At 54.4% G+C, this 14,987-nt stretch overlaps 2 protein-coding genes across 2 annotated transcripts in view; both read left to right on the top strand.

Annotated features, from left to right (window-relative positions):
• The window catches only part of LOC108802865 (golgin subfamily A member 6-like protein 6), a gene marked incomplete at its 5' end in the record, with an annotated part of 5,795 nt that extends 2,328 nt beyond the window's left edge, over positions 1–3,467 (top strand). Inside the window, 8 exons of the mRNA XM_018574720.1 lie at positions 343–751; positions 833–993; positions 1,078–1,378; positions 1,460–1,756; positions 1,869–2,249; positions 2,331–2,540; positions 2,622–3,016; positions 3,333–3,467. Of these exons, the coding sequence (XP_018430222.1) occupies positions 343–751; positions 833–993; positions 1,078–1,378; positions 1,460–1,756; positions 1,869–2,249; positions 2,331–2,540; positions 2,622–3,016; positions 3,333–3,467 (2,289 nt within the window). The remainder of the gene's footprint in view (positions 1–342; positions 752–832; positions 994–1,077; positions 1,379–1,459; positions 1,757–1,868; positions 2,250–2,330; positions 2,541–2,621; positions 3,017–3,332) is intronic.
• Positions 3,468–6,411: 2,944 nt separating this feature from the next.
• ZMYM3 (zinc finger MYM-type containing 3) overlaps positions 6,412–14,987 on the top strand; it is a 25,674-nt gene continuing 17,098 nt past the window's right edge. The window contains exons 1-6 of the mRNA XM_018574719.1: positions 6,412–6,974; positions 8,324–8,367; positions 9,314–9,392; positions 9,582–9,879; positions 10,996–11,173; positions 14,152–14,364. Of these exons, the coding sequence (XP_018430221.1) occupies positions 6,413–6,974; positions 8,324–8,367; positions 9,314–9,392; positions 9,582–9,879; positions 10,996–11,173; positions 14,152–14,364 (1,374 nt within the window). The 5' untranslated portion in view covers position 6,412. The remainder of the gene's footprint in view (positions 6,975–8,323; positions 8,368–9,313; positions 9,393–9,581; positions 9,880–10,995; positions 11,174–14,151; positions 14,365–14,987) is intronic.

Below are 14,987 nucleotides of genomic sequence, written 5' to 3'. Positions count from 1 at the left end.
CCCTCAGTGTGGTGGTTCTTCCCATCATTAGGTCGGCTTCACACCTGGATGTTGATCACGCACAGGAAGCCCCTCCCACTCTTTTTTTGGGAACAACATGGTGGCAGCTCCGATGGGTTGGGTTGTCCATGAATGGCACCAAAACATGTATGGTGCACCTCAACACTCTGTGTGACCCCAACCTTACCATGTCCTATGGACCCATGAGGTCAGCAGGAGGACTCGGCGAGCCTTGAGGTGGACCCATGAGGTCAGCAGGAGGACTCGGCGAGCCTTGAGGTGGACCCAGGAGGTCAGCAGGAGGACTCGGCGAGCCTTGAGGTGGACCCATGAGGTCAGCAGGAGGACTCGGCGAGCCTTGAGGTGGACCCAGGAGGTCAACAGGAGGAATCTATAAGTCTTGAGGTGGACCCAGGACGTCAGCAGGAGGAATCGCCGAGCCTTGAGGTGGACCCAGGAGGTCAGCAGGAGGAATCGGTGAGCCTTGAGATGGGCCCAGGGGGTCAGCAGAAGGAATCGGTGAGCCTTGAGGTGGAGCCAGGAGGTCAGCAGGAGGAATCGGTGAGCCTTGAGGTGGACCCAGGACGTCAGGAGGAATCGCTGAGCCTTGAGGTGGAACAAGGAGGTCAGCAGGAGGAATCGGTGAGCCTTGAGGTGGGCCCAGGGGGTCAGCAGGAGGAATCGGTGAGCCTTGAGGTGGATCCAGGAGGTCAGCAGGGGGAATCGGTGAGCCTTGAGGTGGACCCAGGAGGTCAGCAGGAGGAATCAGTGAGCCTTGAGGTGGACCCAGGGGGTCAGCAGGAGGAGTTGGTGAGCCTTGAGGTGGATCCAGGAGGTCAGCAGGAGGAATCAGTGAGCCTTGAGGTGGATCCAGGTGGTCAGCAGGAGGAGTTGGCGAGCCTTGAGGTGGACCCAGGAGGTCAGCAGGGGGAATCGGTGAGCCTTGAGGTGGACCCAGGGGGTCAGCAGGAGCAGTTGTCGAGCCTTGAGGAGGTCAGCAGGAGGAATTAGTGAGCCTTGACGTGGATCCAGGAGGTCAGCATGTGGTATTAGTGAGCCTTGAGGTGGCTCGAGGAGGTCAGCAGGAGGAGTTGGCGAGCCTTGAGGTGGACCCAGGAGGTCAGCAAGGGGAATCGGCGAGCCTTGAGGTGGACCCAGGAGGTCCGCAGGAGGAATGAGGAATCCGTGAGCCTTGAGGTGGACCCAGGAGGTCAGCAGGAGGAATTAGTGAGCCTTGAGGTGGACCCAGGAGGTCAGCAAGAGGAATCAGTGAGCCTTGAGGTGGACCCGGGAGGTCAGCAGGAGGAATTAGTGAGCCTTGAGGTGGACCCAGGAGGTCAGCAAGAGGAATCAGTGAGCCTTGAGGTGGAACAAGGAGGTCAGCAGGAGGAATCGGTGACCCTTGAGGTGGAACAAGGAGGTCAGCAGGAGGAATCGGTGAGCCTTGAGGTGGATCCAGGAGGTCAGCAGGAGGAGTTGGCGAGCCTTGAGGTGGATCGAGGAGGTCAGCAGGAGGAATCAGTGAGCCTTGAGGTGGATCCAGGTGGTCAGCAGGAGGAGTTGGCGAGCCTTGAGGTGGATCGAGGAGGTCAGCAGGAGGAATTAGTGAGCCCTGACGTGGATCCAGGAGGTCAGCAGGAGGTATTAGTGAGCCTTGAGGTGGATCCAGGAGGTCGGCAGGAGGAGTTGGCGAGCCTTGAGGTGGAACCAGGAGGTCAGCATGGGGAATCGGCGAGCCTTGAGGTGGACCCAGGAGGTCAGCAGGAGGAATCGGTGGCCCTTTAGGTGGAACAAGGGGGTCCGCAAGAGGAATCGGTGAGCCTTGAGGTGGACCCAGGAGGAATCGGTGAGCCTTGAGGTGGACCCAGGAGGTCAGCAGGAGGACTCGGCGAGCCTTGAGGTGGACCCAGGAGGTCAACAGGAGGAATCTATAAGTCTTGAGGTGGACCCAGGACGTCAGCAGGAGGAATCGCCGAGCCTTGAGGTGGACCCAGGAGGTCAGCAGGAGGAATCGCCGAGCCTTGAGGTGGACCCAGGACGTCAGCAGGAGGAATCGCCGAGCCTTGAGGTGGACCCAGGAGGTCAGCTGGAGGAATCGGTGAGCCTTGAGATGGGCCCAGTGGGTCAGCAGAAGGAATCGGTGAGCCTTGAGGTGGAGCCAGGAGGTCAGCAGGAGGAATCGGTGAGCCTTGAGGTGGACCCAGGACGTCAGCAGGAGGAATCGCCGAGCCTTGAGGTGGACCCAGGAGGTCAGCTGGAGGAATCGGTGAGCCTTGAGATGGGCCCAGGGGGTCAGCAGGAGGAATCGGTGAGCCTTGAGGTGGAGCCAGGAGGTCAGCAGGAGGAATCGGTGAGCCTTGAGGTGGACCCAGGACGTCAGGAGGAATCGCTGAGCCTTGAGGTGGAACAAGGAGGTCAGCAGGAGGAATCGGTGAGCCTTGAGGTGGGCCCAGGGGGTCAGCAGGAGGAATCGGTGAGCCTTGAGGTGGATCCAGGAGGTCAGCAGGGGGAATCGGTGAGCCTTGAGGTGGACCCAGGAGGTCAGCAGGAGGAATCGGTGAGCCTTGAGGTGGACCCAGGAGGTCAGCAGGAGGAATTAGTGAGGCTTGAGGTGGACCCAGGAGGTCAGCAGGAGGAATCGGTGAGCCTTGAGGTGGACCCAGGACGTCAGCAGGAGGAATCGCCGAGCCTTGAGGTGGACCCAGGAGGTCAGCTGGAGGAATCGGTGAGCCTTGAGATGGGCCCAGTGGGTCAGCAGAAGGAATCGGTGAGCCTTGAGGTGGAGCCAGGAGGTCAGCAGGAGGAATCGGTGAGCCTTGAGGTGGACCCAGGACGTCAGGAGGAATCGCTGAGCCTTGAGGTGGAACAAGGAGGTCAGCAGGAGGAATCGGTGAGCCTTGAGGTGGGCCCAGGGGGTCAGCAGGAGGAATCGGTGAGCCTTGAGGTGGATCCAGGAGGTCAGCAGGGGGAATCGGTGAGCCTTGAGGTGGACCCAGGAGGTCAGCAGGAGGAATCAGTGAGCCTTGAGGTGGACCCAGGGGGTCAGCAGGAGGAGTTGGTGAGCCTTGAGGTGGATCCAGGAGGTCAGCAGGAGGAATTAGTGAGCCTTGAGGTGGATCCAGGAGGTCAGCAGGAGGAGTTGGCGAGCCTTGAGGTGGACCCAGGAGGTCAGTAAGGGGAATCGGCGAGCCTTGAGGTGGACCCAGGAGGTCAGCAGGAGGAATCACTGAGCCTTGAGGTGGACCCAGGAGGTCAGCAGGAGGACTCGGCGAGCCTTGAGGTGGATCCAGGAGGTCAGCAGGATGAATTAGTGAGCCTTGAGGTGGATCCAGGAGGAGTTGGCGAGCCTTGAGGTGGACCGAGGAGGTCAGCAGGAGGAATTAGTCAGCCTTGAGGTGGATCCAGGAGGTCAGCAGGAGGAATTAGTGAGCCTTGAGGTGGATCCAGGAGGAGTTGGCGAGCCTTGAGGTGGACCGAGGAGGTCAGCAGGATGAATCAATGAGCCTTGAGGTGGACCCAGGAGGTCAGCGCTCCTAGAAATGTCCTTGAGGACTTCCTTTCATTGGAACGGTGTCAGTGGCCGCAGTGGGTGTTCCCTCCTGTCTCAGGAAGAGGTTTATTCATCTGTAGATTTACTTTAAATGGAATCCTTCCTACAAACCTTCAAAAATAACGTGGCCCTGTCCCACCAATCCTTCCATAAATCTACTTTCTGGAGGTACATTCTGCATCTGACGCCTTCAGAAATGTGGGACCCCTGGTTTCCCCTCTGTGGTCCCTCCCACTGGCCCTACATCGCTATCCTATAGGGGCCAGTAGGTGAAACCACAGAGCAGGAAAACTAGTATCCAACACACCTGGAGGTTCTTCATCTGCCACAGCTCTACAAGACATCGGTGGCCATTAAAAGAATGTTCCTTACATTGGGGGTCAGTGGGAAGAATGTCCCTTACATTGGAGGTCAGTGAGAAGAATGTCCCTTACATTGGGGGTCAGTGGGGGGAGAATGTCCCTTACATTGGGGGTCAGTGGGGGGAGAATGTCCCTTACATTGGGGGTCAGTGGGGGGAGAATGTCCCTTACATTGGGGGTCAGTGGGGGGAGAATGTCCCTTACATTGGGGGTCAGTGGGGGGAGAATGTCCCTTACATTGGGGGTCAGTGGGGGGAGAATGTCCCTTACATTGGGGGTCAGTGGGGGGAGAATGTCCCTTACATTGGGGGTCAGTGGGGGGAGAATGTCCCTTACATTGGGGGTCAGTGGGGGGAGAATGTCCCTTACATTGGGGGTCAGTGGGGGGAGAATGTCCCTTACATTGGGGGTCAGTGGGGGGAGAATGTCCCTTACATTGGGGGTCAGTGGGGGGAGAATGTCCCTTACATTGGGGGTCAGTGGGGGGAGAATGTCCCTTACATTGGGGGTCAGTGGGGGGAGAATGTCCCTTACATTGGGGGTCAGTGGGGGGAGAATGTCCCTTACATTGGGGGTCAGTGGGGGGAGAATGTCCCTTACATTGGGGGTCAGTGGGGGGAGAATGTCCCTTACATTGGGGGTCAGTGGGGGGAGAATGTCCCTTACATTGGGGGTCAGTGGGGGGAGAATGTCCCTTACATTGGGGGTCAGTGGGGGGAGAATGTCCCTTACATTGGGGGTCAGTGGGGGGAGAATGTCCCTTACATTGGGGGTCAGTGGGGGGAGAATGTCCCTTACATTGGGGGTCAGTGGGGGGAGAATGTCCCTTACATTGGGGGTCAGTGGGGGGAGAATGTCCCTTACATTGGGGGTCAGTGGGGGGAGAATGTCCCTTACATTGGGGGTCAGTGGGGGGAGAATGTCCCTTACATTGGGGGTCAGTGGGGGGAGAATGTCCCTTACATTGGGGGTCAGTGGGGGGAGAATGTCCCTTACATTGGGGGTCAGTGGGGGGAGAATGTCCCTTACATTGGGGGTCAGTGGGGGGAGAATGTCCCTTACATTGGGGGTCAGTGGGGGGAGAATGTCCCTTACATTGGGGGTCAGTGGGGGGAGAATGTCCCTTACATTGGGGGTCAGTGGGGGGAGAATGTCCCTTACATTGGGGGTCAGTGGGGGGAGAATGTCCCTTACATTGGGGGTCAGTGGGGGGAGAATGTCCCTTACATTGGGGGTCAGTGGGGGGAGAATGTCCCTTACATTGGGGGTCAGTGGGGGGAGAATGTCCCTTACATTGGGGGTCAGTGGGGGGAGAATGTCCCTTACATTGGGGGTCAGTGGGGGGAGAATGTCCCTTACATTGGGGGTCAGTGGGGGGAGAATGTCCCTTACATTGGGGGTCAGTGGGGGGAGAATGTCCCTTACATTGGGGGTCAGTGGGGGGAGAATGTCCCTTACATTGGGGGTCAGTGGGGGGAGAATGTCCCTTACATTGGGGGTCAGTGGGGGGAGAATGTCCCTTACATTGGGGGTCAGTGGGGGGAGAATGTCCCTTACATTGGGGGTCAGTGGGGGGAGAATGTCCCTTACATTGGGGGTCAGTGGGGGGAGAATGTCCCTTACATTGGGGGTCAGTGGGGGGAGAATGTCCCTTACATTGGGGGTCAGTGGGGGGAGAATGTCCCTTACATTGGGGGTCAGTGGGGGGAGAATGTCCCTTACATTGGGGGTCAGTGGGGGGAGAATGTCCCTTACATTGGGGGTCAGTGGGGGGAGAATGTCCCTTACATTGGGGGACAGTGGGAAGAATGCTCCTTGGATTGGGGGTCAGTGGGAAGAATGCTCCTTACATTGGGGGTCCACGTTGCGTATTATAACCCGGCTCTCTCCTCTTCCAGGTTGGCCACGTCTCTGTGGTCTCATTTTAATGGTCACAACTTCATCACCTGACTCCAGAACATCCACCAGTGGGAACCTTGTAACCGAGAACAATCTCCGAGCCGGTGTCCTTCCCCCCTCCGTGTCCCCAGCCCGTCCACTAGCATGGAGTGCGATGAGGGTAAAGAGTCCGAGAACCACCACGTGGACGACGTTACTGAGAGCACGCAGACCGGGGAGGAGCTCACCAAAGACAAGGAAACTAAAGCCAACATGAAAACCAGAGGAGACCTGAAGGCAGTTAAAAAAGAACCCGCCCCCCAAGCTGAGAACTCCGAGGACCCACTGACCACTGACGGCAAAGACGACGTGGTATTTGTAGGTGAGGAAATAGTTAAGAAGCCGGAAGGAGAGCGGCCGAAGAGCCGCCGATCACAACACATAGAAGAGAACGGGGATCGCATCGCCTCGGAGACCGGGGAGAAGAACAGCTGTCTGCCGGAAGAAAAAGCTCAACTTCATCACCTGACTCCAGAACATCCACCAGTGGGAACCTTGTAACCGAGAACAATCTCCGAGCCGGTGTCCTTCCCCCCTCCGTGTCCCCAGCCCGTCCACTAGCATGGAGTGCGATGAGGGTAAAGAGTCCGAGAACCACCACGTGGACGACGTTACTGAGAGCACGCAGACCGGGGAGGAGCTCACCAAAGACAAGGAAACTAAAGCCAACATGAAAACCAGAGGAGACCTGAAGGCAGTTAAAAAAGAACCCGCCCCCCAAGCTGAGAACTCCGAGGACCCACTGACCACTGACGGCAAAGACGACGTGGTATTTGTAGGTGAGGAAATAGTTAAGAAGCCGGAAGGAGAGCGGCCGAAGAGCCGCCGATCACAACACATAGAAGAGAACGGGGATCGCATCGCCTCGGAGACCGGGGAGAAGAACAGCTGTCTGCCGGAAGAAAAAGCGGCGGGCGAGCCCCCCGAAAAACAAGCCGACTCACCGCAGCCCAGCCAGACCTTCCCACGGAGGATGAGGCTACGACCCACACTGAAACCTCGTACTACCGTTCCCATCAACCCTGAACGCAGCATCAGCACAGATTCCGAATCGGCCATCAAAGATGAACAATCCTCCTCGAAGGATGCGAAGGAAGCGGACGAGGAATCTGGCACCAAACCCGGTGAGTACAGTCTTCCCTTATCCCTACATCGTATATACCGAGCGCGTGTATCCTCCTCCTCCGCTGATCACAGGGAGATAGAGAGATACAAAGTAACATTGTTTATAGACATTGATCAGAGGGAGATAGAGAGATACAAAGTAACATTGTTTATAGACATTGATCAGAGGGAGATAGAGAGATACAAAGTAACATTGTTTATAGACATTGATCAGAGGGAGATAGAGAGATACAAAGTAACATTGTTTATAGACATTGATCAGAGGGAGATAGAGAGATACAAAGTAACATTGTTTATAGACATTGATCAGAGGGAGATAGAGAGATACAAAGTAACATTGTTTATAGACATTGATCAGAGGGAGATAGAGAGATACAAAGTAACATTGTTTATAGACATTGATCAGAGGGAGATAGAGAGATACAAAGTAACATTGTTTATAGACATTGATCAGAGGGAGATAGAGAGATACAAAGTAACATTGTTTATAGACATTGATCAGAGGGAGATAGAGAGATACAAAGTAACATTGTTTATAGACATTGATCAGAGGGAGATAGAGAGATACAAAGTAACATTGTTTATAGACATTGATCAGAGGGAGATAGAGAGATACAAAGTAACATTGTTTATAGACATTGATCAGAGGGAGATAGAGAGATACAAAGTAACATTGTTTATAGACATTGATCAGAGGGAGATAGAGAGATACAAAGTAACATTGTTTATAGACATTGATCAGAGGGAGATAGAGAGATACAAAGTAACATTGTTTATAGACATTGATCAGAGGGAGATAGAGAGATACAAAGTAACATTGTTTATAGACATTGATCAGAGGGAGATAGAGAGATACAAAGTAACATTGTTTATAGACATTGATCAGAGGGAGATAGAGAGATACAAAGTAACATTGTTTATAGACATTGATCAGAGGGAGATAGAGAGATACAAAGTAACATTGTTTATAGACATTGATCAGAGGGAGATAGAGAGATACAAAGTAACATTGTTTATAAACATTGATCAGAGGGAGATAGAGAGATACAAAGTAATATTTTTTGGTGTATTTTTTTTTTCCATATGCAAACGATGTCAGTTAAAGGAACATGATAGGTAGGGATGCACTGTTACTAACATCCCTCTAGGTAACGCCCACGTGATGCTCAGCCTCCATCCAATGAATGAAAAGGTCACTCGTGGTGATAGCATTGGGTGGCCGAGCTGTCAATCACATGGGGTGGAGGGGAGAGTCTGGAATAGAGGGAAGCAGAGGCATGTTTCTATATTTCTCCTCGTTATTGTGACAGACATGACGGGTCTCATCGATTTCCCTCTTCCTCCACAGATGACGGTCCGGATGACAAGGCCTCTGAAGAGGACAAATCTCTGGTAAGAGTCTCTGACCTATGATGTTGTTTGGGTGGGACAGCGTCTGACCAGAGGGGAGAGGTCGGCGTCTGACCAGAGGGGAGGGGTCGTCGTCTGACCAGAGGGGAGGGGTCGTCGTCTGACCAGAGGGGAGGGGTCGTCGTCTGACCAGAGGGGAGGGGTCGTCGTCTGACCAGAGGGGAGGGGTCGTCGTCTGACCAGAGGGGAGGGGTCGTCGTCTGACCAGAGGGGAGGGGTCGTCGTCTGACCAGAGGGGAGGGGTCGTCGTCTGACCAGAGGGGAGGGGTCGTCGTCTGACCAGAGGGGAGGGGTCGTCGTCTGACCAGAGGGGAGGGGTCGTCGTCTGACCAGAGGGGAGGGGTCGTCGTCTGACCAGAGTCTGACCAGAGAGGGGGGTGGGGTCGGCGTCTGACCAGAGGGGAAGGGTCGGCGTCTGACCAGAGAGGGGGGTGGGGTCGGCGTCTGGCCGGGGGGGAGGGGACATGCTGCCAGATTTTGTTTGTCATCCGTTAATGGGTTACCCCGGGGTCAGGAAAGGGTTAAATGTTGGTGGGCGCTCTGATTACCATGTTTATTTGGAAGATGTTCTATCGTGTTATACACTCACTATTCACACCGGGTGACGAGCCGACAGCGCCACCTGCTGGCTGCAAATAAAAACACATTTTATAATGCAATAGTTTATACTTGGGCTCTAGAGATCTTTTTATGAGTTTTATATGGAAAACTGAAGGGGAGGACGGAGGTCAGATAGAAGACTGAAGGGGAGGACGGAGGTCAGACAGAAGACTGAAGGGGAGGACGGAGGTCAGACATAAGACTGAAGGGGAGGACGGAGGTCAGACATAAGACTGAAGGGGAGGTCAGATATAAGGACGGAGGTCGGATATAAGGACGGAGGTCAGATGAGGTGTGAGATACATTTTGATGGTTATGTTGTGTGTAGGAACCGATGCGTAGAGAGAGGACGCGCAGATCTGAAAGTCTCCGAGCTGAGGAGAGTATCCGCGCCCCCCAGGACAGCAGTAAGTGTTCATCTTCTACACATTCTTTGGGGGGTGTTTGATCTGGTGCTCTGCAGAGGTCAGGTGAGGGTCATGAGGCCGGCAGCGTCCTCCTTATGAAGTGGCCCCTCAGACTCGTGTCCGTCATTTGGGGCCCCGGGGTGTTCGGTTTGTTTCTTTCCTGTGACATTTCCTGTTGGTGATCTACAGTGCAGATTTCTGATGAAGACTCGGACGCCATGGTGGACGATCCAAACGACGAGGACTTCGTTCCCAACCGCAGCGCTCCAAAGCGCCCGACGCGCATGTCTCTGCGCAACCAAGTGCCGCCGCGGCCTCCGAAGCCAACTCTCACCAAGATGTCTTGTGCCCAGTGCCGCACGCCTCTGCAGAAAGGACAGACCGCCTATCAGCGCAAGGGTCTGCCGCAGCTCTTCTGCTCCTCCACGTGTCTCACCACCTTCTCCAAGAAACCGCTTTGCAAGAAGATTTGTACTTTCTGTAAGAAGTAAGTGGCCGCGCATCGCACCTCGCCCTGTCCTTGCCGCCATTGCGGGTGGTAACCTCATCATATGATGCATGCTGGGGTTCTAGGGTTCCCAGGACCCCCTTCTCTCTCACCCTCTTGTCACCTCCTCCCATGTTCACCTCCAGGTCTTCTCCAGAGCCTTTCCAATCCTCTGGCACTCCCTTGTCACCTCCTCCCATGTTCTCCTCCATGTCTTCTCCAGAGCCCCTCCCATCCTCTATAACTCCCTTGTCACCTCCTCCCATTTTCTCCTCCAGGTCTTCTCCAGAGCCCCTCCCATCCTCTATAACTCCCTTGTCACCTCCTCCCATGTTCTCCTACAGGACTTCTCCAGAGCCTCTCCCATCCTCTGGAACTCCCTTGTCACCTCCTCCCATGTTCACCTCCAGCATTTCTCCAGAGCCTCTACAGCTCCCTAGTCGCCTCCTCCTATTTTCACCTCCAGGTCTTCTCCAGAGCCTCTCCCATGTTCACCTCCAGGTCTTCTCCAGAGCCTCTCCCATCCTCTGGAACTCCCTTGTCACCTCCTCCCATGTTCTCCTCCAGAACTTCGCCAGAGCCTCTCCATTCCTCTGGAACTCCCTTGTCACCTCCTCCCATGTTCTCCTCCAGGACTTCTCCAGAGCTCCTCCCATCCTCTAGAACTCCCTAGTCACCTTCTGTCCTCCAGGACTTCTCCAGAGCCTCTCCCATCCTCGAACTCCCTAGTCACCTCCTCCCATGTTCACCTCCAGGACTTCTCCAGAGCCCCTCCCGTCCTCTAGGACTCCCCAGTCACCTCATGTCCTCCAGAACTTCTCCAGAGCCCCTCCCATTCTCTAGAACTCCCTACCCCCAATCTGCCCAGATATCTCCAACTCTGTCCACCTGAACACTTATCTCTTCTGGGAAGCCAATCCCACCTGTGCCTAACAACTGGACTTCTACATCCTCCAAAAACTCCTCCCTCATAGTGATGACCTTTTATATCACTTGCCCCTCCCTATTAGATTGTAAGCTCTCTGGATCAGGGCCCCCCAACCCTCCTGTACTGTCTCCTTTTATATTGTAAAGCGCTTTGCAGACTGTTATAAATCCTGTATAATGGTATTTCAGGGACATCCGGACCTCCAAAGACTCGGTGGTTGCCCAGACTGGTCCTGCAGGGTCCTTCCAGGAGTTCTGCTCGAATGCGTGCCTTTCCCTCTTCGAGGCCCAACCCCGATCCAGTACCCAGAGCTCCACCGATGTTCCCGATATCATCAAATGTAGTATCTGCCACAAGAGCGGCGAGGTGAGAACCGTCTTCATGCATGAAGGTTTCTTCTGAGGGCCTCCGTGTTCACATCCTCCTTTGTATTGGCCACATGATGTGCGTCACATGTCCAACCCAGGACATTGCACTGAGATCAGGAGTGCCTAGGCACAGGAAGGTTAGGATTGGCATGCACCAATATCAGGAGTGCCCAAGTGCAGAAAGTGCACTGATAGGTGTGCCTGGACACAGGAAGTGCTCTGGTATCAGGAGTGCCTGGGCACAGGAAGTGCTCTGATATCAGGAGTGCCTGGGCACAGGAAGTGCTCTGATATCAGGAGTGCCTGGACACAGGAAGTGCTTTGATATCAGGAGTGCCTAGACACAGGAAATAGGTTGGACTTGATGGACTAATGTCTTTATTCAACCTCAAATACTATGTAACTATGTAACCATTATCAGGAGTGCCTGGACACAGAAAGTGCTCTGGTATCGGGAGTGTCTAGGCACAGGAAGTGCTCTGGTATCAGGAGTGTTGGACTTCGTTCCCAACCGCAGCGCTCCAAAGCGCCCGACGCGCATGTCTCTGCGCAACCAAGTGCCGCCGCGGCCTCCGAAGCCAACTCTCACCAAGATGTCTTGTGCCCAGTGCCGCACGCCTCTGCAGAAAGGACAGACCGCCTATCAGCGCAAGGGTCTGCCGCAGCTCTTCTGCTCCTCCACGTGTCTCACCACCTTCTCCAAGAAACCGCTTTGCAAGAAGATTTGTACTTTCTGTAAGAAGTAAGTGGCCGCGCATCGCACCTCGCCCTGTCCTTGCCGCCATTGCGGGTGGTAACCTCATCATATGATGCATGCTGGGGTTCTAGGGTTCCCAGGACCCCCTTCTCTCTCACCCTCTTGTCACCTCCTCCCATGTTCACCTCCAGGTCTTCTCCAGAGCCTTTCCAATCCTCTGGCACTCCCTTGTCACCTCCTCCCATGTTCTCCTCCATGTCTTCTCCAGAGCCCCTCCCATCCTCTATAACTCCCTTGTCACCTCCTCCCATTTTCTCCTCCAGGTCTTCTCCAGAGCCCCTCCCATCCTCTATAACTCCCTTGTCACCTCCTCCCATGTTCTCCTACAGGACTTCTCCAGAGCCTCTCCCATCCTCTGGAACTCCCTTGTCACCTCCTCCCATGTTCACCTCCAGCATTTCTCCAGAGCCTCTACAGCTCCCTAGTCGCCTCCTCCTATTTTCACCTCCAGGTCTTCTCCAGAGCCTCTCCCATGTTCACCTCCAGGTCTTCTCCAGAGCCTCTCCCATCCTCTGGAACTCCCTTGTCACCTCCTCCCATGTTCTCCTCCAGAACTTCGCCAGAGCCTCTCCATTCCTCTGGAACTCCCTTGTCACCTCCTCCCATGTTCTCCTCCAGGACTTCTCCAGAGCTCCTCCCATCCTCTAGAACTCCCTAGTCACCTTCTGTCCTCCAGGACTTCTCCAGAGCCTCTCCCATCCTCGAACTCCCTAGTCACCTCCTCCCATGTTCACCTCCAGGACTTCTCCAGAGCCCCTCCCGTCCTCTAGGACTCCCCAGTCACCTCATGTCCTCCAGAACTTCTCCAGAGCCCCTCCCATTCTCTAGAACTCCCTACCCCCAATCTGCCCAGATATCTCCAACTCTGTCCACCTGAACACTTATCTCTTCTGGGAAGCCAATCCCACCTGTGCCTAACAACTGGACTTCTACATCCTCCAAAAACTCCTCCCTCATAGTGATGACCTTTTATATCACTTGCCCCTCCCTATTAGATTGTAAGCTCTCTGGATCAGGGCCCCCCAACCCTCCTGTACTGTCTCCTTTTATATTGTAAAGCGCTTTGCAGACTGTTATAAATCCTGTATAATGGTATTTCAGGGACATCCGGACCTCCAAAGACTCGGTGGTTGCCCAGACTGGTCCTGCAGGGTCCTTCCAGGAGTTCTGCTCGAATGCGTGCCTTTCCCTCTTCGAGGCCCAACCCCGATCCAGTACCCAGAGCTCCACCGATGTTCCCGATATCATCAAATGTAGTATCTGCCACAAGAGCGGCGAGGTGAGAACCGTCTTCATGCATGAAGGTTTCTTCTGAGGGCCTCCGTGTTCACATCCTCCTTTGTATTGGCCACATGATGTGCGTCACATGTCCAACCCAGGACATTGCACTGAGATCAGGAGTGCCTAGGCACAGGAAGGTTAGGATTGGCATGCACCAATATCAGGAGTGCCCAAGTGCAGAAAGTGCACTGATAGGTGTGCCTGGACACAGGAAGTGCTCTGGTATCAGGAGTGCCTGGGCACAGGAAGTGCTCTGATATCAGGAGTGCCTGGGCACAGGAAGTGCTCTGATATCAGGAGTGCCTGGACACAGGAAGTGCTTTGATATCAGGAGTGCCTAGACACAGGAAATAGGTTGGACTTGATGGACTAATGTCTTTATTCAACCTCAAATACTATGTAACTATGTAACCATTATCAGGAGTGCCTGGACACAGAAAGTGCTCTGGTATCGGGAGTGTCTAGGCACAGGAAGTGCTCTGGTATCAGGAGTGCCTAGACACAGGAAGTGCTCTGGTATCAGGAGTGCCTGGACACAGGAAGTGCTCTGGTATCAGGAGTGCCTGGACACAGGAAGTGCTCTGGTATCAGGAGTGCCTAGACACAGAAAGTGCTCTGGTATCAGGAGTGCCTAGACACAGGAAGTGCTCTGATATCAGGAGTGCCTGGACACAGGAAGTGCTCTGGTATCAGGAAGTGCTCTGGTATCAGGAGTGCCTGGACACAGGAAGTGCTCTGATATCAGGAGTGCCTAGACACAGGAAGTGCTCTGATATCAGGGGTGCCTGGACACAGGAAGTGCACCGTTGTCAGGAGTGGAAGCCTTCCCTGTTTTTAGCTCAGATCCACGTTAAGTAGTACAATTGGTTCTTATTTTTGGGGCAGCGCTGTGTAGTTTTGTGTTCCGCCATTTTGTTTGATGTCATGTCGCTCCTCAGATTCAGCACGAGGTCAGCAATGGCAGCGTAGTCCACCGGCTGTGCAGCGACACTTGCTTCACTAAGTTCCGTGCCACCAAAGGCCTGAAAACCAACTGCTGTGACAACTGTGGCATCTACATCTACAACAAGGGCCTGCCGCTGGAGTACTTGTTCCACGAGGGCCAGCAGAAGCGCTTCTGTAATGCTGCGTGTCTCAACAACTACAAGAAGGTGAGTGAGCCTCCCGGTGCCGACACTCGTATATTCACATCGCTGAATCACACATTCACCCAGTGTGCACGCCTTTTTAGACCCCTAATATTTCCCCGAAGCCCCCCCAAGAGTTTAAAAAATAAATAAATAATGAAAATAAAAAATAAATAAAAAAAACGTTTTTTTTCCTGGCCTCAGGCGCAAAAGGAGCTGGCTACGGCTCTGCTCCCGTGGTGCTCGTGCGGCTGCCGGCTGAATGTGTCAGACGCTGCCGATGGAAAGGTGCGGGACACCCCATGTGCAACGTCGGCCACACGAGCACCACGGGAGGACAGGATGCCGGGACCTGGAATGTAAGCAGGCCGACTCCGTGCGTTCCGGTGCGGGAGGGGGTGTGGAACTGTATTGAAGTCAATTACATCACCCTCAGTGCGATCTCCCGCACTCGGAACGCAGGCACATTAGTGCTCGCAGCATTTTTGCGGCTCGCACTGGACTGGAACACAGGCACCAATGCAGGCGATCGCACTGTGGGCGAGGGGCCTGCCTGCGCAGCCCACGCCCCCTCCCGCCCCTGAATACAGGTGTTTTTTCGTTGGAAGATCTCAATGAGCTCGTCATTTGAAAAGTAGATCTCCAGA

This window comes from Nanorana parkeri, unplaced genomic scaffold (genome assembly GCF_000935625.1).
Source record: "Nanorana parkeri isolate BGI_ZX_2015 unplaced genomic scaffold, ASM93562v1 scaffold3183, whole genome shotgun sequence".
Lineage (NCBI taxonomy): Eukaryota > Metazoa > Chordata > Amphibia > Anura > Dicroglossidae > Nanorana > Nanorana parkeri.
This window is presented reverse-complemented; position numbering and strand designations above follow the sequence as displayed.